The following is a 26,298-nucleotide window of genomic DNA, read 5'->3' on the forward strand; positions in this document are numbered from 1 at the left end:
CTAATAAAAATTAAAAAAAAAAAAGAGAGAAGTACTTACTGAACTGGGCATGGTGGTGCACGCCTTTAATCCCAGCACTTGGGAGGCAGAGGTAGGAGGATTGCCGTGAGTTCAAGGCCACCCTGAGACTCCTTAGTGAATTCCAGGTCAGCCTGGGCTAGAGTGAGACCCTACCTCAAAAAGCAAAAAACAGAAAAAAAAAAAAAAAAAAAGAGAAGTGCTTACTGGGTCTTTACAGGCTCTCATGTCTTTAAAGTTCCTATGTAAAATCAGGTGTCATGGCTCATTGGGAGGCTGAGGCAGGAGGATTGTCATGGCTCAAGGCCAGCCTGGAGTACAGAGTGAGTTCCAGGTCAGCCTGGGCTAAAGACCCTGCCTCAAAAAAGTCCACCCCCCCTTTCTTCCTCCCTCCCGGTATTTGAGAGAGTAGAGAGAGAGAATGGACGTTCCGTAGCCTTCAGCCACTGCAAAGGAGCTCCAGATGCATGTGCCCCTTTTCAGTATTTTGAGGTAGTATCTACTCTAGCCCAAGCTGGCTTTGAATTAAGGGAGATCTTTATACCTCAGCTTCCCCACTCAGTGCTAACCAAAAGTGAGAGTAGCATTAATATAGTGCTATATTATATATATATAAAAAATATAATAATATAATATAATATAAAATATATAATATTATAATAGTGCTAGCATATAAAAGGCATGAGCCACTATGCCCAGCTATTTTTCTTTTTTTCTTCCTCCTCTCCCTCCTTCTCTCTCCCCTTCTTCCTTCTCTTCTCCCTTCTTCCCTCCCTCCTTACTTCCTTCTTTCCTTTCCATTTTTAAATTTACATTTTATTCTATTGTCTTATTTATTTGGGAGACTGAGAAAGAGTCAGAAAGAAAGAAATACAGAAAGAGAGAGAGAGAAAAAAATGGGCATGCTAGGGCCTCAAGCCACTGCACATGAATTCCAGACAGGTGTGTTACTTTGTACATCTGGCTTATGTGTGTACTGGAGAATCAAACCTGGGTCCTTAGGCTTCACAAGCAAGTACCTTAATCATTAAGCCATTTCTCTAGCTCCTCTCTTTTTCTTTGAGACAGGGTCTCACTGTGTAGCCCCAGGTAGGCTTTGAACTGATAATCCTCCTGCCTCAGCCTCTCTGGTGCTATTATTATGAGTCACCTTGCCTAGTACAAGAATGTTTACTTGTATTTAAGATCTTGCAGAGGGCCGGAGAGATTTCTCAGTGGCTAAGGCTTTTGCCTGCAAAGCCTACTGACCTGGGTTCAGTTTTCTAGTACCCACATAAGCCAGATGCACAAGGTAGTGCATGTGTCTGGAGTTTGTATGTAGTGGCTAGAGGCTGTGGTGTGCACATTCTTTCTCTCTCTCAAAACAAAAAACAACAACAACAAAAATTCTACAAGAGTTTTTTTTTTTTTTTCTCTCCCTGCACCATTAACAATCTACAGTCAAGTATAAAGTTTACCCCCTTGGCCCAGCCCAGAGCTTGGTGCTCTGTGGAGTATAGGATGCTCATGTTGTAAAATGCATTTTGCACTTAGGACTTCTCCCACTGCAAGCAAGTAAAGAAATATATACACATACAAGCTGGGCGTGGTGGCGCACGCCTTTAATCCCAGCACTCGGGAGGCAGAGGTAGGAGGATCACTGAGAGTTCGAGGCCACCCTGAGACTACATAGTGAATTCCAGGTCAGCCTGAGCCAGAGTGAGACCCTAACTCGAAAAACAAACAAACAAACAAAAAAAAGAAATATATACACATACATACATACATATACATACATACACACACACACACACACACACACACTACACACACACACACACACACACATATTTTTTTTTTTTTTTTTGAGGTAGAGTCTTGCTATAGTCCAGGCTGACCTAGAATTCACTATGTAGTCTCAGGCTGGCCTTGAACTCACAGCAATCCTCCTACCTTGGCCTCCCTAGTGCTGGGATTAAAGGCGTGTGCCATCACACCCACCAAGTAGAGAACAATTTGTTTCTAGACTAGAAGTGTGTTAAGGGGGCTTTTCTTTCTGAGGGTGGTGATTACTGTCCACTAATCTGAGGTGGCTGGGATTACCTTTGGGAACATCTTTAGCACCCAAGTTATCAAGTGGCCATTTGGGAGGAGAGAGGTAGGGGAAGTTGTATAATTTCACCTTTCATTAGTTCACTTGCTCCCCCAGTCCCTACCCTTTTCACTTTGGGTGCAGGCCCTTTAACATGCTCAGAAAGAACTTTACCACTGAGCCATACCTCAGCCATTTGTCTCTTAATTGTTCCTTACTACCCTCATTCTATGCCATACTCCATTCCTCTGAGCCTGAGACTTTAGTATTTCCATCTTCAGAGTCTCTTTTTTCAAATATTTACATCCCCTGCAAGAGGTCATATTCTTAGTAGTTGTAGTTCACCATCAGATAGTAAACTAATTACCAGGAATTAATTATGTTAACAGAGAAAGACTGGGACCCATACAGACACTTGGGTAATAGGCCTCTGAAGAGAAATACTCTTACATGGCCGGAGAAGTAAGGGTAGGAAAAGGGTTTTTGTTTCTGAGACAGGGGCTCATGTAGCTCAGGCTGACCTTGAACTCCTAATCCTGCCTTCACCTCCCAAGTGCTAGAATCACAGGTGTAGGCTGCCATGAATAGCTAGAACTTTGCATGGCTGTCAGTTGCTGAAGGCCCAGGCTTCTAAGCCACCTCCCTTCTGTCACCACCCTTCTGACACTAATCCCACCTGGTGTCATCTGTTGATTGGGGTGTGAGGTACAATGTGGCTGGCATTGGGTATGAGGACTTTGAGGCATTTGAGATGAATCTTTAAGACTGGGAGGGGGTTGGTTATTAAAAAACAAAAACCAATTAACACACAAAAAAAGGAAAAAGAAAAACCAAGTAACAAAAAACAGCTGGAAAGATGGCTTAGTGGTTTAGGTGCTTGCCTGTGAAGCTTAAGGACACAGGTTCGATTTCCAAGTACTCATGTAAAGCCAGATGCACAGGGTGACATGTGTCTGGAATAGGCCGGGTGTGTGGTGCATTCCTTAGTTCCAGCACTCAGGAGGCAGAGGAAGGAGGATCGCCATGAGTTCAAGGCCACCCTGAGACTACATAGTGAATGCCAGGTCAGCCCAGGCTAGAGTGAGACCCTACCTCAGGGGAAAGCAAAACAAAACAAAACACTGGTTGGGTGGCACATGTCTTTAGTTCCAGCAGTTGGGAGGCTGAAGTAGGAGGATTGCCATGAGTTCCTGGCCAGCCTGGGCTAGAGAACCCCATTTAAAAACAAACAGGTCATAGCCGGGCATGGTGGCGCACGCCTTTAATCCCAGCACTCGGGAGGCAGTGGTAAGAGGATGGCTGTGAGTTCAAGGCCACCCTGAGACTACAGAGTGAATTCCAGGTCAGCCTGGGCTAGAGTGAGATCCTACCTCAAAAAAAAAAAAAACAAAAAAAAACAAAACAAAACAAAAAAAAAAACACACCACAACAACAAAAAAAAACAAAATAAACAAGTCTGGAGCGATGGCTTAGCAGTAAAGGTGCTTACCCAGGTTCAATTCCCCAGTACCCACATTAAGCCAGGCGTAGATGGTGGTCTATGCACCTGGAATTCACTTGCAGTGGCTATGGGCCCTGGCGTACTTATTTTCTCTTTCCTTCTCTCTAACACATAAATAAATAAAATGTTTAAAAAAACAAAGGTATGTATACTCAGTTAAATAAATTTGAGAACAAGCTGGGCGTAGTGGTGCACCTCTTTAATCACAGCACTTGGGAGGATAAGGTAGGAAGATTGCTGTGAGTTCCAGGCTAGCCTGGAGCCATGGAGTCAGGTCAGCCTGGGCTACAATGAGACCTTGCCTTGAATAAAACCAAACAAAACAAAAATCTGAGAGCATTCTTCAGGGAGAAAACAGACAGATCTTATTCTTTCCAGTGACTGATAGATGATAGGTCAAGGAGAGTGATTTTTTAAAAATTTATTATTTTATTTTATTATTCATTTGACAAAGAAAGAAGGAGGGAAGGAGAGAGAGAGAAGAGAAGAGAATGGGCACTCCAGCCACTGCTGAAGAACTCCAGATGTGTGTGCCCCCTTGTGCATCTTGCTAATGTGGGTCCTGGGGAATTGAACCTGGGTCCTTTGGCTTTGCAGGCAAATGCCCTAACTGATTAGCCATCCCTCCAGCCCTGAGAGTGATGCTTTTAAAATGTTAGAACACACCATTCCTCACTTGAAAGCCTCTTGCAAAGTAAAATTCAGTCTGCAGTGGCCTTCCATCCATTAATCAGATCTGCCTATCTCCATCCTCACCCCTACCACTCCTGCTTCAGGGCCTTTTTGTCTCTGCCTAAAACACCTTCCCCTGTATTCATAAGGCTTGTTCTCTCACTTCCTCCAATTTCTGCAATTGAGAAAGGCTCCCCCCCTCTCTTTTTTTTCCATGCAGGGGCTTGCTCTAGCCCAGGTTGACCTGTAACTTACCCTGTAGCTGGCTTCCAACTCACAGAAGTCCTCCTGCCTTAGCCTTCTGAGTGGGATTAAAGGTGGGAGATGCCACATGTGGGGAGAAAGGCTTTTTGACTCCATGACATACGAATCTGTGTCTTTCTCCTAGTATGTTGTCAGCTACACATGGTAGGAACTTAGTCTGTTCTGGAGCAAGGTTGGGCACATGGTAGGTGGTCAGTTAGTATTATCTTTTCTTTCTTTTTTTTTTTTTTTTTTAATATCTTCCAAGGTAGGGTCTCACTGTAGCCCAAGCTGACCTGGAGTTCACTATGTAGTCTCAGGGTGGCCTCGAACTCACAGTGATCCTCTTACCTCTGCCTCGCAAGTGCTGGGATTAAAGGCGTGCACCACCATGCCTGGTGAATATTGTCATTTTAAATTTTTATTTTAATTTTTGAGATGGTCTTACTTTGTAGTTCAGGCTGGCCTCAGCTCATAGCAGTTTTCCTGCTTCATCCTCCTGAGTGCTGAAATTACATCTGGCAACCAATATTGAGTGAAAGTAGATGAGGTGTAAGGAGGAGCTAGGAAACAGGGACCTCCAGGTTGATGATTGGTGCACTATAGCTATATTCTTACTAGGCATCTCCACCTATACCACCAGAGAAAAGCTATCCTTTCTGGTCTGCTGAAAGCTGTTTCCTATGGGTGCAGCAGTCTGCTTGGGGCTATCTTATGAAAATATATGAACGTGGGCTGGAGAGATGGCGTAGTGGTTAAGGTACATGCCTGTGAAACCTAAGGACTGAGGTTTGATTCTCCAGGTCCCATGTGAGCCAGATGCACATGGTGGCACATGCATCTGGAGTTCGTTTGCAGTGGCTAGAGGTCCTGGTTGTGCCCATTCTCTCTCCCTCTCTCTGTCTCTAATAAATAAATAAATAAGTAAAATCTTAAAAAAAAAAAAGAAAAGAAAATATATGAACATTAGGTACTACCTGACGTCCATTTGTTTCATCACCTTTCACATCTTCTCTTTTCATAGTTTTGTTGTCAGGACAAATTGTCTTCAACTCATAAACCTATTTTGGGAATTAATTGACTGGAAACACTTATTTTTAAATGGTTTCTGTTTCATTTGGCTTCTAGCCATTGTTTCTCAATCTTTTTTTTTTTTTTTTTTTGAGACAGTTTTACTGTGCAGCTCAGGTTAGCAGCATCAAACTTGAGATCTTCTTGCCCAGTCTTCTGAATCCTAGGATTATAGGAAGGAGTTACTATGCTTAGCAGCAAGTCATGTTTTGAGATTGGTGATTTTGATATGTGCATTACTTTCTTGAATAAATGTTTGAGGGATTCTTATATGCCAGACACTATTCTGGGGACATAGTGGGAAACAAAGTCATGGAGCTCATATTCTAATGATTTTGGATTTATAGGTAGTAAACAAAAAAATATGTATGAGAGTTGGTGAGATGTATATAAAGGAAAATAAAGCAGGTATGATTGATCAGAGGCTTAGTAGGAAGGCAGATTTCCTTTCTGTGGTACTAGAGCTTGAACCCAGGGGCCTCACAAATGCTAGGCAAGCACTGTACTACTGAGTTACATCCCCAGCCCTGAACTTCTATTTATTTACTTGTTTATTTGTGTGTGGTGTGTATGTATGTATGTAAGTTCATGTGTGTGGGCACACGTGTATGTACATGTGGGGGCCAGAGGTCAATGTTGGGAATCTTCCTTAGTTGTTCTCTATCTTATATCCCTTTTTTCCCCAGGGCAGGGTCTCTCTCTACCCCAGGCTGACCTGGAACTCACTGTGTAGCTCTAGGCTGGCCTTGAACTCACAAGATCCTCCTACCTCAGCATCCCCAGTGCCGAGGCTAAAGGTGTGTGCCACCATGCCCAGCTCCATCTTATTCTTTGACACAGGGCCTCTTTGCTTTTTTTTTTTTTTTAATACTTTATTTGTTTAAGAGAGAGGAGACAGAGAGAGAGAGAGAGAGAGAGAGAGATTGAATGGGCATGCCAGGGCCTCTAGCCACTGCAAATGAACTCCAGATGTATGCACCACCTTGTACATCTGGCTTATGTGGGTTCTGGGGAATTGAACCTGGTCCTTGGGCTTTGCAGGCAAGTGCCCTAACTGCTAAACCATCTGTAGCCCTGAGACAGGTCCTCTTACTGAACCTAGAGCCCACTGATTTGGAAAGACTGGTTAGCCACTGAGCCTCCAGTACTCCCGTGTCTACCTCCACAGCACACCACCATGTCCGACATTTTATATGGGTACTGGGGATCCAAACTTAGGCCTTCATGCTTGAGTGCAAGCACTTTACCTGCTGAGTTATCCCTTCAACCTCTGGATTTCCTTTTTTTTTGGAGGTAGGGTCTCACTCTAGCCCAGGCTGACCTGGAATTCACTATGGAGTCTCAGGGTGCCCTCGAACTCACAGCAGTCCTCCTACCACTGCCTCCTGAGTGCTGGGATTAAAGGCATGCACCACCATGCCCCATGATTGGATTTCCTATTTTAAATAGAAAAATAAAGCATATTATTTGGGAGGCTGAGGCAGGAGGATGCAAGTTTAAGTAAGACCAATCTGGGTCATTTAAAGACTTGGTCTCAAAAGAGAGGGGGGGGGGTCAGAATAATCATTGAGGAGATGAGAGCCAGCTGTGGAAGTGTCTGATGGAAGAAAAGTCAGATGGAGGGAACGAAGCAAATGTAAAAGCCCTGGTGGCCAGAGAGTGCTTAAGGAGTGAGGAAGGTATGAACTCTGGAACTTAATTAGTTTGAGCTGGAAGCAGGCATTAGGTCTGCTGCCTAGGTGTTTCCAGTGTGCATCCTGGCTGAGTATTACTGGTTTAAGGGTTCAGTAAGCTCTTTCTCCAGCATTTAATGGAGATTCAAATTCTTACTGTGAGTAGGAGCAGTCAGCCCCTCTGATGGGAAGGCTAAGGCAGAGTCCTGTGGTCTTCCCAGGAACAACAGGAGTCTCCCATAGTAACAAAAATTCTTTGGTTTATATATCACTTCTGGTTTGATTACCTCACTTCTCTGGGCCTCATTTTCCTTGCTTGTAGAGTGAGTGGCTTAAACTTAATGTTTTCCTAGAGTTTCTTTGGCTCTGACAGACTTCATGTTTCTAGTATTGTAAAAACCTCTAATCTCGAATGATATTCTAGAACAATGTTTACTAATCCTGGTCTTACAAAACTCTGAGGTATGTCATAATTACGACAAGGACTGTAGTGAATGTCTCAATACCAAACTGAAGGAAAATTTGTGCTACATCCAGTAGCATCCTAGGAAGATAGCATGTTGGGAAATAGAAATATGAAAGTTGACTCCCCAGTTTAGAGCTCAGAGTACAGAAGCATCTTGCTCCATGTAGGCAGGCAAGAGCCTGGCCCTCCTTTGAGTACTACTGTTCTTTCACTCACTGGTAAGTTCCTTATGAAGTAAGAATAGTAACTTATAAACTGTGAAGTTCCCGTACATCCAAGCCTGAGTCTCTAATCCGGATGATCCAGGAGAAGTAACCAGCCTGGGTCAGTAAAGCCTGACACTACTCAGATCTGTTAGGCCCTCTCTGCAGCCAGGCTGTTTAGTGTACATCAAACACTGGCTGGATAACCTGACAGTGTCTCATGGCTATTGCCACTGAGGTTAGCCTGGAGTAAATAACCAGGTACACTCATTGGAGCACCTTAGTGTGTATTCACCACTGAACAACAGACCTAACATATTCCTAATCCAGTCTCTGCCTTTTGTCCTAATTTAGATGTTACAGTTTGGGTGTTTTGTTTTATTTTTTATTTTTGTTTTTTTTTGAGGTAGGGTTTCACTCTAGTCCAGGCTGACTTGGAATTCACTATGTAGTCTCAGGGTGACCTCAAACTCACAGTGATCCTCCTACCTCTGCCTCCCAAATGCTGGGATTAAAGACATATGCCACCATACCTGGCTAGATGTTAGTTTTTGCTAGTTTACATTTATTTATTTATGAGAGAAAGAAAAAAAAATTGGCATGTCAGGACTTCTAGCTGCTGCAAATGAACTCCAGACATGTACCACCTTGTGCATCTGGCTTATGTTTGTCCTGGGGAATTGAACCTGGGTCCTTAGGCTTTGTAGGCAAGCATCTTAATGCTAAGCCATCTCCTATTCTTTTTTTCAAAGTAGGATTTCACTCTAGCCCAGGCTGACCTGGAATTTGCTATGTAGTCTCAGGATGGCCTTGAACTTGTAGCAATCCTCCTACCTCTGCCTCCTGAGTGCTGGGATTAAGTTTGCATTTTTGTTTGTTTGAGACAGGTTGTTATATAGCCTAGGCTATACCCTCAAGCTTGCTATCTAGCTAAGACTGATTTTAAATTCCTGATCTTCCTATTTCTACCTCCAAGTACTAGTATTACAAGTATGTACTACTGTGCTTAGTTTTGTTTTTTTTTTTTTTTTTTGAGGTAGGGTCTCCCTTTAGCCAACGCTGACTTGGAATTTGCTCTGTAGTCTCAGGGTGGCCTTGCACTCATGGTGATCCTCCTACCTCTGGCTGGGATTAAAAGTGTGTGCCACTATGACCTCTTATATGCTTAGTTTTATAGGGTGATTGAATACATGACTTTGTGCATGCTAGGCAAGCAGTCTTATCAACTGAGTAACATCCCCAGCCTTTCCTTGTTTTTTGGTACAGGCTGGCCTTGAATGCACTGTCTTACTGACTACTGGGGTTATAGATGCCCCACCATATCTCACTTTCATGCTATCATTTATTATTTTTTTCTTTTAAAAATATTTATTTATTTGAGAAATAGGGAGGGGGAATGAATGGGCACACGAGGGCCTCCAATCACTGCAAACAAACTCCAGACACATGTGCAACCTTGTGCATCTGGCTTATGTGGGTACTGGGGAATCTAACCTGGGTCCTTAGGTTTTGCAGGCAAGTGCATTAACTGCTAAGGCGTCTCTGCAGCCCTCATTCTATCATGTGTAAGCTCATGTACCTAATGGACTGTAAACTAGTGTTTCTAAACACTGGCCAGTTAAATCTGAATTTTGAGGGGTAGTGACCAAGCATTAGTAATTTCCAAAGTTCCCAAGGTGATCCCTCAAGTTCAGTTATAGTTGAAAACCACCTAGTTTTTTTGTTTAAATGTGTTCTGCTGGCTGTTCATATTTCTTCTCATTCTTCTCAATTGCTCAGTGCTTGTCCCCTTAGTCTTCTCCCCATCTGTGATTTCCCAGCTTTTACGTGCTCTCTCCTCTGCTTCCCCCATCCCTGCTCCCTGACATTTTGTTTTCTTAGCTTCAGTAGGTATCTTGAGCACTGGAGGACCTGTGTGGAGGCCTGGGCAAACCAGGGTCACATTGCTTGCTGCTTTGTCCTCTGAGTGCTGCTTCTCAGAAATCTGGAATGTGTGAGCAGGGGAAGGGAAGTTTGCCTGCTACTGAGGTTGGCATAGCACTTCACAAACACATGCATTTGTTGTGTGAAAGGCAATGTAATAAGAGCTTTACAAATATTAACCCATGGAATCCCTTTGACAGCTCCATTTTAAATATAGGAAGCTGACCACAGGTGCAGATTCTTGCCCAAGGTCACATGGCCAGCTGTTAGCTAGGATTTGAACCTAGGTAGAGTCTCTGCTCTACCATCATGCTGTGATAGGTGAAGGGTGCTGGGAAGAGTTTTGGGACCAGCTTTGAATTTATGTTAGAGGTTTTTCTCAGGGTTGTACTACACTGGGATGTTTGTTAATTAGTTTTCTTAAACTCTCTTTCCTTACTTTAAACATTTACTTTCAAACCCATTTAAAAAGCATTTTGTTTTTCTTCTTTCCCTAGGTGGTGTTTGGACACTAGACCATGTGCCTAGGTAGTTTTTCCTTTCTCCGCAGCTCTACTCCCCCAGCAACGCTCACCACACCCTTGTTTTGAGAACCTCACTAAGGTATGATGTCTAGGCTGACCTGAGCTGGCCTTGAAGAGCTGAGTTTGGACACAAGAGAGCTTTTCTGTTCCTTGGGCTTTGTTTTGGTGGTAAAATACACACAACAAAATTAGTAATTTTTATTTTAAATATTTTTATTTACTTGCAAGGAGAGAGAGGGAGAGAGAGAATGAGAGAGAGGAAATGGGTGCATTAGGGTCTCTTGCCCTTGCAAACAAACTCCAGATGCATGTGCCACTTTGTGCATCTGACTTTACATGGGTACTGAGGAATCAAACCCTGAACAGTCAGGCTTTGCTGGCAAATGTTTTTAACCACTGCCATCTCTCCAGCCCAAATATATAATTTTCATATGTAGAGTGGAACTTAAGTTCATTCTCTGTTGTGCATTACCACCATCTCCAGAACTTTATATCATTCTGTATTACAACTCTGTTCCATCAAACAATAGTCTCCTGGGCTGGAGGATGGCTTAGCGGTTAAGGCATTTGCCTGCAAAGCCAAAGGACCCAAGTTTGATTCCCCAGGACCCACGTTAGCCAGATGCACAAGGTGGTGCATGCAACTGGAGTTCATTTGCAGTGGCTGGAGGCCCTGGTATACCCATTCTCTCTCTCTCTCTCTCTCTCTCTCCTCTTTCTCTATGTCAAGTAAATAAATAAAAAAAAATTTTTTGGCCCATTTACTTCAATTTATTAAAAATATTTTTAAAAAAACAATTGTCCCTGTCTGCCTCCTCCACACTCTTGGCAGCTATTATTTTACCTTCATCTATGAATTAGCTTGCTCTGGGGACATCATATAAGTGGAACCATTCAGTATTTATTATGCCTTGCTTATCTCACTTAACATGTGTATTAGAATTTCCTTTTTCTTTATTTTTTTAAAAATTAAAAATATTTTAATTTATTTATTTGCAAGGGGAGAGAATAAGTGTTTGGACATGCCAGGGCCCAACAGGTGGTCTCTTGTTGCTGCAAATGAGCTCCAGATGCATACACCACTTTGTGCGTGGGGTACTGGGGAATTAAATCCAAACCAGCAGGCTTTACATGCAGGCACCTTTAACGACTATGCCATCTTCTCAGTCTTGTCTTTTTAGTATTATTGGTTGAACATAGAGCTTTATGCATGCTAAGCAAGTACTCTACCACTGACCTCATCCCTAGTCCCATTCCTTTTTATTTTATTTTTTTATTTTTTGGGTTTTCAAGGTAGGGTCTCATTCCAGCCCAGGCTGACCTGGAACTCATTCTGTAGTCTCAGGGTGGCCTTGAACTCACAGTGATCCTCCTACCTCTGCCTCCCTGGTATTGGGATTAAAGGCATGTACCACCACTCCTGGCTCCCCCATTCCTTTTTTAAAATAAATATTCCATTTGTGTATATTCTTCAGTTTGTTTAGCTGTTCATTCATTCAAAATTTTTGGGTATTATGAATATTTCTGCTATGAATGTGTGAACATGGGTGTGCAAATATCTTGAGGATCTTCTTCCTGCCTCTCTTCGTGTGTGTGTGTGTGTGTCTGTGTGTTGAGATAGGGTCTTGCTGTGTAGCTCAGACTAACCTTGAACTTATTATTTTCCTGTTTCAGTCTCCTAAATGCTGAGATTACAGGTTTGCACCTCCACATTCCACTACTATGCTCAGAGTTTATGCCCAGAAGCAAAATTGCGGGGACATGTGGTGGTCTGTGTTTAATTTTTTGAGGCATTCCCATGTTATAGTGGCTATACTACTTTATATCCCTTCCAGTGATATATGTGGATTCCAGTTTTTTTTTTTGAGGGTAGGGTCTTGCTCTAGTCCAGACTGGCCTGGAATTCACTATGTAATCTCAGGTTAGTCTCGAATTTACATCCTCCTACCTCTGCCTCCTGAGTGCTGGGATTAAAGGTGTGTACAACCATGCCTGGCCTTGGATTCTAATTTTTCACATTCTTATCAACAGTTGTTATTTTCTTCTGTTAGTTAATTATTATGTCTTGGTGGGGGGTGTAACCTTCATGCTTATCTAAGTTTGAGCTATGGAGTCCACTAGGCAAGTTGTTATTGTCCTGAAAAAATAATTTCACATAAACCTCCATATGTTCCTTACCCAGATTCAACAGTTAATGATTTATGGCCTATCTTGTTTCATGTGTGTGCCCTCCCTGTTCTCTTCTTCCTGTTCTGTGTTATGTTAAGGTAAATTCCAGATAGTATTCATTTTATGTGTTTCAGTATATGTCTTAAAGAGAGAAATATAATGCTTTAATGCTTTGTTGTTTTGAGATGAATCTCTGTGTTGTCCATACTGGCCTCAAGCTCCTGGGCTCATGCAATCCCATCTCAGCCTTCCTCATGCAATCCCGTCTCAGCCTTCCATGTAGCTGGGACTACAGATATTTGCTACCACATCTAGCTAAAATGAGGGCTCTTCATATTCCATTTTGTCTGATGGTAAAAAGGCACATAATGACCAGTGGGCACATTGTTTTCTATCATTCCCTTAGATCAATAGGGATATTACAGTGGACACACATGTGGACACATCTGGATGGATGTTGGGTATGGTGAGAAGCTGCCTTGGCTGGGGCCTTGCTTCCCTGCAGAAGGCTGACCACTCTTAGGGCTGAGCAGTCATGCTGAGAGGATGCTCAGATCTCTATGGAGAGAAAAGAGAAAGAAGGAACCCAGAGAGGTAGAAAGGGGGAGAGAGAGGGAAGGCAGGAGAGCATGAGCATGAGAACACTTAGTATGGAGGAGGGAATGAGGGAAGGGGAAGAAAAAGAAAAGAGAAGTTGAGGAGACAGCTCAGTGGTTAAAGGTGCTTGCAAAGCCTGCCAGTCCGGGTTCAATTGCTCAGTACCCACATATAAGGCCAGATGGATCTGGAGTTTGTTTGCAGTGGCAAAAAACCCTGGCATACCCATATTCATATTCTCTTTCTCTCAAATAAATAAATAATTAAATATTTTTTTAAAAAAGTACAGAGTGTTCTCACCTTTCTGGCTTGCCAGGCATGGTGGCTTATGCTTATGATTCCAGCACTCAGAAGGCTGAAGCAAGATAAACACAGGTTCAAGGTCATCCTCAAAAAAAGAGAAAAAAAGAAAGAAAGAAAACCAACTTTTTGGTTTTATTTTACATAATGAGAAAGTGATGTGTATTAAGTAGAGACATACTTCTAATTCTGAATTTTGGTCTTTTTCTAGCTGTTTATATGTAGTTCATTGCTGGGCAGTGAGCCACAGCTTCCATTCAGTCCTTTCACAAGGATGGCCTGCCCATACTGTGCAGGGCATTTGTGGCCAGCCTATGATACTCAGTGAGTATCTTAGTCTGTTTTCTGTTGCTATAACAGGATGCCATTGACTGAGTGATTCACAAACAGCAGAAATTTATTTGGCTCATGGTTCTAGAATCTAGAGGCTGGGAAGTTCAAGATTGAAAGGCCACCTGGTGAGGGCCTTTCTGCTGTGTCAAGGGTTACTGGGTATGTATATAAGGCAGAAAATCTGGCTGATGTGCTTTTTATTAAGACTCACTTCTGCCTTCCATGATCTGTTCATGAGGGCAGAACCCTCATGGGCCTAATCATCACCTCTCAAAAGCTCTGCCAAGCTCCACTCCTTAATGACACTGTGGCCATTAAATTTTGACATGAGTTGTGGAGGGGAGATTTCAAACCGTAGCAGTAAGCTAGGCCTGTTGCATGCTTGTTTTTTGTTTGAAACACAGTTTCATGGAGCCCAGGCGACCTCCAGCTCCTGGTCTACATGCCCCCACCTCCAGAATGCTGGGATAACAAGCATATGCCCTGCTTGATTTTGATTTATATATATATTTAATCTTTTTTTGGTTTATTTTTATTGATTTATTTGAGAGTGACAGACAGAGAAAGAGGCAGAGAGAGAGAGAGGATGGGTGCGCCAGGGCTTCCAACCACTGCAGACGATTTCCAGATGCATGAGCCCCCTTGTGCATCTGGCTAACGTGGGTCCTGGGGAATTGAGCCTCAAACCAGGGTCCTTAGGCTTCACAGGCAAGCGCTTAACTGCTAAGCCATCTCTCCAGCCCTTGATTTATATTTTTGACCTATAATGAATGGGTTTCTTGAAGCAAAGCCCCGTTATAAGATGAGGATCAATTGTGTATGTGTCTGGGCACTGGTGAAAAAAGGAGAGAGAAGGGGAATGACTGAGTAGAACACATAGGAGAGAAGATCTCCATGAGCTCCAAACTCCTATGGTGATTTTTTAAAATTTTTTATTAACATTTTCCATGATTATAAAATATATCCCATGGTAATTCCTATGGTGATTTAAGGCAACCACAAAGATAGACCAAAACTAGCAGCATGCTCTTTGTATCCTTGCAAATGTTTCACATTTTGAATCTTTGCAACTCTCTCTTGCTTATTGAGGTTGAACCTCAGGACCACATGGTACCTGGGATGGGGAAGGATGGATTGGTCCTAAAAAATGGCTGCTTTCTCCTCTTGGGAACCGAGGTTTGGGTTCTAGTAGGTCTGAAGTTACTGACTTCTTGATTAAATTTTGGGGTTCCCACTACTAAGAGGTGGTGCTTTTACAAGATTCAGCATGAGGGATTCCTCAGTATGGTATATGAACAAGGGGAGTCCTATCTCCCTTTTTTCCTCAAGTGTCTGAGTTCTTTCTCACAAAGTGGAGTGCCCAGGTAGTGCTGACATCTGTTTGCAAATAAAGGTAAAGCAGATGACAAAATAACATGTTTATCTAAGTTTCCAGCTCTGTAGACTTTGCTGTCTAGCCCATTTCTGCTTTTCTTGTCAGCTTTATACTCCTTTATAATTCCTGCTCCCTCTAGTTCTATCCCACTTTGTTTTAATGTAACAGCTACATTGAAGTAAAACTTACATGCTGTACAGTTTCAGTGGGGCTTAGTCTATTCATAGAATTGTATCCCCTTAAGACTCCGGACCATATCCTGTGTCCTCTTCTTCCCTGTGGTTCTCAGAGCTAGCCTTCCACTCGACTGGCATCACATTGATTCCACCACTCAAGACAGATGTCTCTGTTATGGTGACCTTGACCAGTAGGTGTTTTTTCACAGATAAAATATTTAGAGTTAGGGCTTGAGAGATGGCTTGGTGGTTAGGGTACTTGCCTGCAAAGCCTAAGGATCCAGGTTTGACTCCCCAAAGCCTACATAAGCCAGATGCACAAGGCGGCACATGTTTCTGGAGTTTGTTTGCAATAGCTAGAGGCTCTGGTATGCCCATTCTTTTTCCCTCTGTCTAATAAGTAATTTAAAATCTTAGATTTGGGGCTGGAGAAATGGCTTAGTGGTTAAGGCACTTGCCTGCAAAGCCTGAGGATCCAGGTTTGATTCTCCAGGTCCCATGTAAGCCAGGTACACAAGGTGGCACATACATCTGGAGTTCATTTGCAGTAGCTAGAGGCTCTGGCACACCCATTCTCTCTCTTTCTGTGTCTAATAAATAAAAAAAATAAAAATACCTTTAAAAAAATAATAAATTTGGAGTTCAACAGCTCTTGCAAGAGCCTAGGATTCATAGACACAGGCTACTTAGGTAGGTCCATTTCCATTGACAAAGGCCCCATCACACCAGAAAGGTCTTTATTTCTTTTATTTTTTGTTTATTTATTTGAGAGTGATCAGACAGAAAGAAAAAGAAAAGGCAGAGAGAGAGAAAGAGGGGGGGAGGGGGAGAGAATGGGCATGCCAGGGCCTCCAGCCACTGCAAATGAACTCCAGATGCATATGCTACCTTGTGCACCTGGCTTACATGGGACCTGGAGAATCAAACCTGGATCCTCAGGCTTATGTGGGTCCTGGGGAATCAAGCCTCGAAATGGGGTCCTTAGGCTTCACAGGCAAGCGCTTAACCACTAAGCCATCTCTCCAGCTCCAGAAAGGTCTCCATTTATGAAAGAGACTGACAGGTGTGTGGCAATGTGTGTTAAGTATGCATGATGCTGTGGGTTCAATCCTCTAGTACAGTCCCTCCAAGCATAAAATGTGAAAGCTATACACAAGCATGCTGCATATTTAACAAATGTTTAACTGATAACAAACTTCCTTGTAGCCAAGCCTTGTGACACACTCCTTTAGTCCCAGCACCCAAGAAGTCGAGGTAGGAGGATTACTGTGAGTTTGAGGCCAGTGTGGGGCTACCGAGTGAGTTTTTGGTCAACCTGGGCTATAGTGACACCCTGCCTTGAAACAAAAAAGTAAAATAAAATAAAAAAGACAAAATAAACCTTATTTGCCAATCTGACTATTGTTGCATATCTCAGCTCGGGACAGATGTGTTTATGTAATCCCCCCCACACACCTTTTTTTTTTTTTTTGGTTTTTCAAGGTAGGGTTTTACTCAAGTCCAGGCTGACTTGGAATTCACTAGGTAGTCTCAGGGTGGCCTTGAACTCACAGTAATCCTCCTACCTCTGCCTCCTGAGTGCTGGGATTAATAGTATGCACCACCGCACCCTGCAATTCTTTTGTTGTTGTTGTTGCTGTTTGTTTTGGTTTTGGGTTTTGAGATAGGGTCTCACTCTAGCCCAGGCTGACCTGGAATTCATTATGTAGTCTCAGGGTGGCTCATGGTGATCCTCTTACCTCTGTCTCCCAAGTGCTGGAATTAAAGGTGTGTGACACCACGCCTGGTAAGTTTGTGCAATTCTAATGGTGGGTTAATTTCTAGTAAACATTGTGGAGTTTATAAACTGACTAGGGAAATGGGAATTATAAGTGCTGTGAAGAAAAAGCAGAGTAAAGGGGTAGAGATTGGAGATGGGGATACAGGGGTGGTCATGGAGAGGACCTGACAAAGAGACACAGGATTAGGAATTAAAAAGGCATGAAGAAGCCGGGCGTGGTGGCATATGCCTTTAATCCCAGTACTTGGGAGGCAGAGGTAGGAGAATCACCGTGAATTTGAGGCCACCCTGAGACTACATAGTTAATTCCAGGACAGCCTGAGCTAGAGTGAAACTCTACCTCGAAAAACCAAAAACCAAAAACAAAACCAAAAAAAACCATGAAGAAATAAGTCCATAAAGATAGAGGCAAGGGCCTTTCTTGACTTGTCTTCATCTCATTCTGTCTTTCTCTATGTAGCCCAGGCTGTCCTTGAACTCAGCCTCCTGAGTGCTGAGATTATAGGCATATGCCACTGTGTCTAGCAGGCAAGAACCTTTCAATCAGAGAAAGTAGTGAATGCACAGATTCTGAGGCAGGATCATTTCCATAATGCTTGAGGAATAGTAAGGAATCCTATGGGTGCTGTGACAGACTGCATATGAGAGACACCTGGGTAGCACAACAGTGAAGTCTAGGGTTGTGCAGGCTGCAGGAAAGACTGGGTCCTACTCAGGATGAGACAATGCGGTTGAAAGTTTTTGAGGAGAACAGAGCCATGATCTTACATACATTATCAAAGGAGCTTTCTGCTGCTGTGTTAAGTATGTTTGGTATAGACCAGGGTGAAATATAAACTGGTTAGCAGGCCTTGATGGGAGTTCAGGACAGGTGATGATGTATTGCTGGTGGTGAGTAATGGTTGAATCTGGATATATTTTGAAGGTATAGTTGATGGTATTTGATGGATTGGATGAAGGGTATGAAGGAAGGATAAGTTTTGGCCTCAGCACCTACATGGATTATATCATTTGCTGAAGTAGGGATGAGAGAGAGAGAGAGGCAAAGAGAGAGAATGGCTACACCAGGGCCTCCACCACTGCAAGTGAACTCCAGATACATGTGTCTCCTTGTGCATCTGGCTTATGTGGGTTCTGGGGAGTTGAACCTGGGTCCTTTGGCTTTGTAGATGAGCGCCTTAACCGCTAAGCCATCTCTTCAGCCCAGTTTTTTTTTTTTTTTTTTAATTTACAGAATACTTACTAGTTCTTGTAATCAAACCCAGGTACCTAAGATGTACATGTTTACTACAGTGCTTTTAAGTTTAACATTTCTAGACCAATTTAGCTATTAATTTTTTGTACAATGCCAATTCAACATGCTAGACTGGGATTTTTTTTATAAAGTTGACAGCACAGCTAAAGTTTCCTAAAATTCAATACATACATACATACATATATACATATATGGCAATATGCTCTGCGTCAGTAGCAACAACAGTTTTTCCAGGTTCTGCAGTCATCTGAACAGAACTATAGAGACATCCAGCATATGGTCATTTTTAAAAAGCAGTAGTCTGTAGCAGCATTTGAAAGCCATTGGACCCATAATTTCTGAGGTCCCCTCAGCTCTTACATGACTCTTGTCATGCCTGCATAGACTTTTATTTGAGGAAAGTTGTATCTTTGGTTGGAGTGGAAAAGGCATGGCAATGGGAATGGTAGAAAGATATCTTGGACAATACAGACAAGGACAGGTGCATTCCCCAGGGCTTCAGAGAGGTATTGAGGAATGTTTCTAGGATTGGTAGGAGATCATTGCTGTCCTGACACTGGGAGCCTGGTGCATTAGGTCTTGGATAATTGCAGTGAAGAGCCTGACTCAAGCTTTGAAGAGAAAATTCAAAATTCCATCTATTGAAGAAATTGAATTGAAGAAACAAGGCAGCATGAAGGACTCACAGAAGGCATTCCAAAGGAAGGTTCTGGAGCTGAAGCTGGGGAGGTTATCAGGCAGATTAGGGTTTGGTGCTGGATGGGCTGGATTACCATGTATTTCTACTCTAGAGAGGAGAAGCAGCTTGGACCCTGACACAGGTGAGATAAAGAGTCTATGGACGTAGTTCAGTTCTAGTTGGTAGAGTGTTTTCTAGCATGCATAAAGCTCTGAGTTCTATCCACATATAACTGGGCGTGATGGCACATGCCTGTAATCCTAGCATTTAGGAGGTAGACACAGGAGGACCAGAAGTTCAAGGCCAACCCCAGTAACATAATGAATTCCAGGCCAGCCTAGGCTACATGTGACTCTGGAGAAGGTGGGGGAGAGAGTGGTAGTGGGAAAAGAAGGAAAAGAAGAGGAGGAGGAGAGAAGAGGGGAGGGAGCCCTTAGCATGGTTAGAATGAGAGGTACCCTGAGGAATGACTGAAGGTGGGCAGAGAACAGATTTGACTGGTCCTTGTACAAGGCTGAGCTTTTGGAGCTTTAGCTAAGGATAATGGGGATTTTGAGCAGTGATGTCTCTGATCCAATGTATGTTTTATAGCAATTGTTATGATAAAGTGAGCATCTGGAGAGGTAGAGACAGGACAAGACAATTGAATCTTTCTTTCTTTTTCTTTTCTTTTCTTTTTCTTTTTCTTTTTCTTTTTCTTTTTTTTTTTTTTTTGCCTGGGCCTATTGGGACAGCTGTTTTCTATCTTGCTGAGAATCTCTGGCCTGTTTTTTTGCAAATGGTTTGAGCACCAGGTGTCTCATGGAATGCAGCATTGCCCACTAATTCAGAACATCTGTGACTTTGGGTCATTTGTCCTATAAGTGGGTCTAGATTATGTATTCAGGAGAGCTGTAATATGTGTGTGGAAGGATCTGGTCCTCCTTAGGGGTATAGAAGTTTTTTAGTTCTACATGAATTTCTCCTGCATGTTGTAGTCTCATTTGTTCAAGAGACTTGGAGATTCATAAGGTTAGTTTAATTTTCCATGTTAAATCAAGGCCTGCTTGTGGTCTTCTCACAAGTAATTAGTGATAGCATGCTGAGGGGTGGGGTGGGGAGCCAGTTCCTATGGTTCTCAATTTCTTATTATTTCAGCTCTACCACTCCTAGTTTGGGGCTTTGGTCTGAGTCCAGAAATATGGCCCATCCCCATTTCCTTTGATCCAGTTGGTGGTCACTGATTTCCTTTCAATACTACCCATGGAAGCACTCTCTCTCTGATCATTGTTCTGCCAGTCCAAGCTGGAGCTCCTTCAGGTCTTGGGAGCAGCAGTTTGCTTTCAAGCGTGCTTGTTCTCTCTGTCTTCCCCTTGTCTAGCTTCCATTCCAGGTACCAAAGTTGCTCTACCTGACACCCACCTACACAGTCTTCCTGTGGTCTTAACTTCTACTAACCAACCCCCTCTCCTCATTTTCCATCTCTTCCCTTTCCCTCTGTTTCTTTCTCCTTTTCCCCTTCCTTCTGACTCTTCTCTCCCTTGGCATCCTGGCATCTCATTTTGAATTCTTCTTCTTTTGTCTCCCCCCCCACCATTATCCCCTGGGATGCTCCTTTTTTTAAAAAAAAAATAGGCAGTTCAAAATAACTTTGATTTGCATATTTTAAAATGTGAGGTGTGGTAGTTCATGCCTATAATCCTAGCACTCAGGAGGCTGAGGAAGTACTTCTATGAGATAAGACCAGCCCAGGCTACACATTTTCAGCATAAACATGGTATAAAGCATATAATCATGGAAGGTTTTGGGGTGCTGAAGCAGATTTGGGATGTAAGGGCTGACTTGGGAAGGTAGAGAAATTCTTCCATTCTATCACACTTGAGCTATGAAGTTTCATGTGTCAACTAGTTGTAATTATGGTAATTTTCTAATACTGATAGCCTCTTTCTAGGGTCTTAGTTTGCTTTGTCGTAGTTGTTCTTTAGCTCTGTTTCCCCAGATAATGAGAAACAGGTACATTATGTTAGAATAGAATTGCAATTCTGAGCCAGGCGAGATGGCGCACACCTTTAATCCCAGCACTCAGGAGGCAGAGGTAGAAGGATTGCCGAGAGTTCGAGGCTACCCTGAGACTGCATAGTGAATTCCAGGTCAGCCTGAGCTATAGTGAAACCCTACCTTGAAAAAACAAAAACAAACAAAATTACAATTCTGTTTTTTGTATATTAACAGCATTTTGCCTAGCCAATTTGATAACTGTGTGATGCCTTGAGAATCATTGTTAATAGCCTATCCACAGACCAATAGCAATTTCAGAGTAACAACAACAAATTCCAAGGAGTTAAATGTGTTTGGGCTGGACAGATGGCTCAGTACTTAAGGCACTTGCCTGCAAAGCTTAACAGCCCAGGTTCATTTTTTCAGTACCCATGTAAAGTCAGATGCACAAAGTGGCTCATGTATCTGAAGTTTGTTTGCAGTGGCCAGAGGTTCTCATGTGCCAAGACACATTACTTCCCCTGCACCTCCCCTGCCCCCTGTCTCCTTTTTCAAATGAAAAAAAAAAAAAAAAAAAGGCTAAAGGGATGGCTTAGCAGTTAAGGTGCTTGCCTGCAAAGCCAAAGGACCCAGGTTTGATTCAGTACCCATGTAAGCCAAATACGCAAGTTGGTACATGTATCTGGAGTTCATTTGTAGTGGCTGAAGACCCTGGTATACCCATTCTCTATCTGTCCTTCTCTCTCTTTCTCAAATAACTAAACAATAAAAAGTTAAATAAAAATATTTTTCAGCCAGGCATGGTGGCACACACCTTTAATCCCAGCACTTGGGAGGGAGAGGTAAGTGGATCGCTGTGAGTTTGAAGCCATCCTGAGATTACATAGTGAATTCCAGGTTAGCCTGGGCTAGAGTGAGACACTACCTTGAAAAAACCAAAAACAAAACAAAAAAAACCCAAAATATTTTTAAAATATGTTTGCTAGCTGGGGATGGCTTCAGTGGTTAAAGGTGCTTGCTTACAAATGTTTGCTAAATAGATAAAAAATACCTTAGGCGATAGAAAGTCAAGTCTGATGCATGAATCAGAAAATTTGTGGGTTTTTTTTTCTTTTTCGGTTTTTTGAGGTAGGGTCTCACTCTGGTCCAGGCTGACCTGAAATTCACTATGTGGTCTCAGGCTGACCTCGAACTCAAGGTGATCCTCCGACCTCTGCATCCCAAATGCTGGGATTAAAGGCATGTGTTACCACGACCAGCAGAAAATTTGTTCGTCCGTCTGTCCTTCCTTCCTTCTTTTTTTTTTCCTCTCTTTTTCTTTTTTCTTTCTGTCTCTCTTCTTTCTTTCTCTTTTTGTTTTTTTTGGGGTAGGGTATTACTCTAGCTCAGGCCGACCTGGAATTCACTATGTAGCCTCAGGATGGCCTCGAGCTCACGGCGATCCTCCTACCTCTGCCTCCCGAGTGCTGGGATTAAAGGCATGCACCACAATTCCGGGTTTCCCTCTTTTGTTTTTGAGTCAGGGTGTCAGTTTATCCCAGGGTGACCTGGAACTCATTCTTTATCCCCAGACTGGCCTCAAATTTATAGTGATCCTCCTACCTCAATCTCTGCAGTGCTGGGACTATAGGTGTGAGCCACCACGCCTGGCTAATCAGAAGTTTCCTAAAGTGTTGAACAATCTTTAAAAATAATAATAAAGCCAGGTGTGGTGGTACACGCCTTTAATCCCAGCACGTGGGAGGCAGAGGTAGGAGGATCGCCATGAGTTCGAGGCCACCCTGAGATTACATAGTGAATTCCAGGATGGCCTGTGCTAGAGTGAGACCCTACCTCGAAAAACCAAAAAAAAAAAAAAAAAAAAAAAAAAAAAGATGAAGCTGGGCATCATGGTAAAATACCTGTAATCTCAGCAATTTGAAGACAGGAGGGTTCTCATGAGTTTGAGGCTTGCCTGGGCTAGAGTGAGACTTTGTCTCAAAAAATAAACAAAAAAATTTAAAAGCTGAATGATTGGCTCTTTACTAGTGCATATGGTTATGGAGTGAGAGATTGGGACAGTAGGATCAGAGGACACACCCCTTTCTTTTGGCCATGTACCCAGCCAGAAATTTTTAGTTATAAAGGTTTAAGACCTGCCAGAACAGCATTATAATAAGTTTCTCTTCTTTCATCCTTCCCAATCCTTCAGCAGTTTAGAAACCTCTTAGAAAGAAACCCAGATGTGTGATTTCCTGTCATAGAACATGGGGTTATGCATACTAGCTGCATGTATGCAGTAGTATGATGGGTATTCAATGCAGATGACACAGAACCAAGTACAGAGTTGCCTTGGTGGTCGTTGATTCTTTTATCTGTTTCTATTACAGCCTTTGCCCGCATCCAGCCATGGGGGATATGAAAACCCCAGATTTTGATGACCTTCTGGCTGCTTTTGACATCCCAGATCCCACCAGCCTTGATGCCAAGGAGGCCATCCAGACTCCCAGTGAGGAGAATGAGAGTCCGCTTAAGTCGTCAGGCATGTGTATGGATGAGAGTGTGTCCTTGTCTCATTCAGGATCAGTCCCAGATGTGCCAGCTGTGAGTGTCATTGTCAAGAACACTAGCCGCCAGGAGTCATTTGAAGCAGAGAAAGATCATATTGCTCCTAGTCTCTTACACAATGGATTCCGAGGCTCAGATGTGCCTCCAGACCCCCACCACTGTGGGAAGTTTGATTCTACTTTCATGAATGGAGACAGTGTCAGGAGTTTTTCTGGCAAGCTGGAGCCTCCCAAATCAGAGCCATTACCCACCTTCAACCAGTTCAGTCCAATCTCCAGTCCAGAGTCTGAGGATCCCATCAAAGATAATGGGTTTGGGATAAAGCCCAAACATCCTGACAGTTATTTCCCACCCCCTCCTGAGTGCGGAACTGTGGGGGGCCCAGTACTGGAGGCTTTGGCTAAATTCCCAGTCCCAGAGCTACACATGTTTGATCACTTTTGTAAGAAAGAACCCAAACCAGAACCTCTGCCTTTGGAGAGCCAGAAGGACCACGACCAAGGTGGGCAAAAGGTAGTGGAGCCTCACAAAGATCTGGATTCCAGTCGATTCTTTGGGGAAACTTTGGAGTTCAACAGTCACCCTAGCAACAGTATTGGAGAGCACAAGAAGCTTGTCCCAGACCTTAACACTTGCTCGTCTGTTCCCCCTAGGCAGCGTCTTAAGCCAGCTCATTCCAAGTTGTCCTCTTGTGTTGCAGCCTTGGTGGCCCTGCAGGCTAAAAGAGTGGCCAGTGTTACCAAGGAGGATCAGCCTGGCTATACAAAGGATTCCTCAGGGCCCATTAAAGAGGGTTCTAAAGGCAGCCCTAAAATGCCCAAGTCACCAAAGAGTCCCCGTAGCCCTCTGGAGGCCACTAGAAAAAGTATCAAGCCATCGGACAGCCCTCGGAGCATCTGCAGTGACAGCAGCAGTAAAGGCTCCCCTTCTGTGGCTGCCAGCTCCCCACCAGCAATTCCCAAAGTCAGAATCAAAACCATCAAAACATCATCAGGGGAAATCAAACGGACCGTTACAAGGATCCTGCCAGATCCTGATGATCCAAGTAAGTCCCCTGTTGGGTCACCTGTTGGGAGTACCATTGCTGAGACTCCAAGCGAGGTGCCAGGGGATGAGGGCACAGCCCTGCCTGATGAGCACTTTCCTGAGGCAGGCACAAATTCAGGGAGCCCCCAAGGCGACAGAAAAGGGGATGAGACCATGACAAAGGCCAGTGACTCTTCATCTACCTGCCGCAGCTCTGGGCCCCGGGTCCCAAAGGGAGCTGCCCTGGCCTCACAGATGAGCAAGAAACAACAGAGCACAGCACCACAGGCATCAGCCCAGGCTCCTGCCAATCTCTTGCCCAAAGCTGTGCACTTGGCCAACCTGAATCTGGTCCCCCACAGTGTTGCTGCATCTGTAACAGCCAAGTCCTCAGCCCAGAGACGGAGCCAGACTCAGCTCACACAAATGTCAGTGCCCCTGGTACACCAGGTGAAAAAGGCCGCCCCACTAATTGTGGAGGTCTTCAACAAGGTCCTCCACAGCTCCAACCCTGTGCCCCTCTATGCGCCAAATCTCAGCCCACCTGCAGACAGTAGGATCCACGTGCCGGCCAGTGGGTACTGCTGCTTGGAGTGTGGAGACGCGTTTGCCTTAGAGAAGAGCCTGAGCCAGCACTATGGTCGCAGGAGTGTCCATATTGAGGTGCTGTGCACACTGTGCTCCAAGACTCTACTTTTCTTCAACAAGTGCAGCCTGCTCCGGCATGCCCGTGACCACAAGAGCAAGGGGCTCGTCATGCAGTGTTCTCAGCTGCTTGTGAAGCCCATCTCTGCAGATCAGATGTTTGTGTCAGCTCCTGTGACCTCCACAGCACCAGCAATCCCAGTCCCTTCCTCCTCCCCCAAACCTGGCCCCTCTGTGGACAGTGCCAGCCCTCCACTTCCAGCCTTGCCGCTTTACCCAGACCCTGTGAGGCTCATTAGGTACGGAACCAAATGCCCTGAATGTCACAAGCAGATGCGGGATTACATGGTCCTAGCTGCACATTTCCAGAGGACAACGGAGGAAACCGAGGGGCTGGTAAGCAGACCCTCACTGTAATGGGTGTCAGGCCTCTGGCTCAGACAGGTTCCATGATGGGGTGTACAGAGAAAAACCCATTGAAGTGGGCACAGTGATGGAATCTTATGAGTTGTAGAAGAGGACTTGCTTGATGGTTAGTGTCCTATCTGAATATATAGTGTTTGATGCTTGTTTGGCAAAATTGTCCTACCTATAAATGTGCATGAAAATGTAGCAAGTTTAGCAGGAGTGGTGGTATATTTTGTAATCCTAATATTTGGGAGGCTAAAACAGAAGGATTGTGAATTTGAGGCTAGCCTGCTAGTGAGACTCTGTCTCAAAAGAACAAAGATTTCACAAGTCTTTATGGACATGTTCCATGTTCCATTTAACTCTTTGTAGGGTCCATGGTTGGGCCTATGTTTGGGCTCTGCTGGATGGTCTCCTTCTGGCTACTGGCAGATGATTTTGACATGTGCCCAAAGAACTTAAGAATCACTGCTTTGTGCCTCAGTCTAAGACCTGTGCCTTTTTTTTTTTTTTTTTCAAGGTAGGGTCTCACTGTGGTCCAGGCTGACCTGGAATTCACTATGTAGTCTCAGGGTGGCCTCGATCTCTCGATGATCCTCCCACCTCTGCCTCCCAAATGCTGGGATTAAAGGCGTGTGCCACCACGCCCGGCTCTTTTTTGTTTTT

At 43.7% G+C, this 26,298-nt stretch overlaps 1 protein-coding gene across 1 annotated transcript in view; it reads left to right on the forward strand.

Annotated features, from left to right (window-relative positions):
• Positions 1-26,298, forward strand: part of Znf592 (zinc finger protein 592) — a 67,516-nt gene that overhangs the window by 14,328 nt on the left and 26,890 nt on the right. Inside the window, exons 2-3 of the mRNA XM_045145010.1 lie at positions 10,339-10,444; positions 23,376-25,620. Coding sequence (XP_045000945.1) covers positions 23,395-25,620 — 2,226 coding nt within the window. The 5' untranslated portion in view covers positions 10,339-10,444; positions 23,376-23,394. The remainder of the gene's footprint in view (positions 1-10,338; positions 10,445-23,375; positions 25,621-26,298) is intronic.

The sequence above is a fragment of the Jaculus jaculus genome, chromosome 3, assembly GCF_020740685.1.
Source record: "Jaculus jaculus isolate mJacJac1 chromosome 3, mJacJac1.mat.Y.cur, whole genome shotgun sequence".
NCBI lineage: Eukaryota > Metazoa > Chordata > Mammalia > Rodentia > Dipodidae > Jaculus > Jaculus jaculus.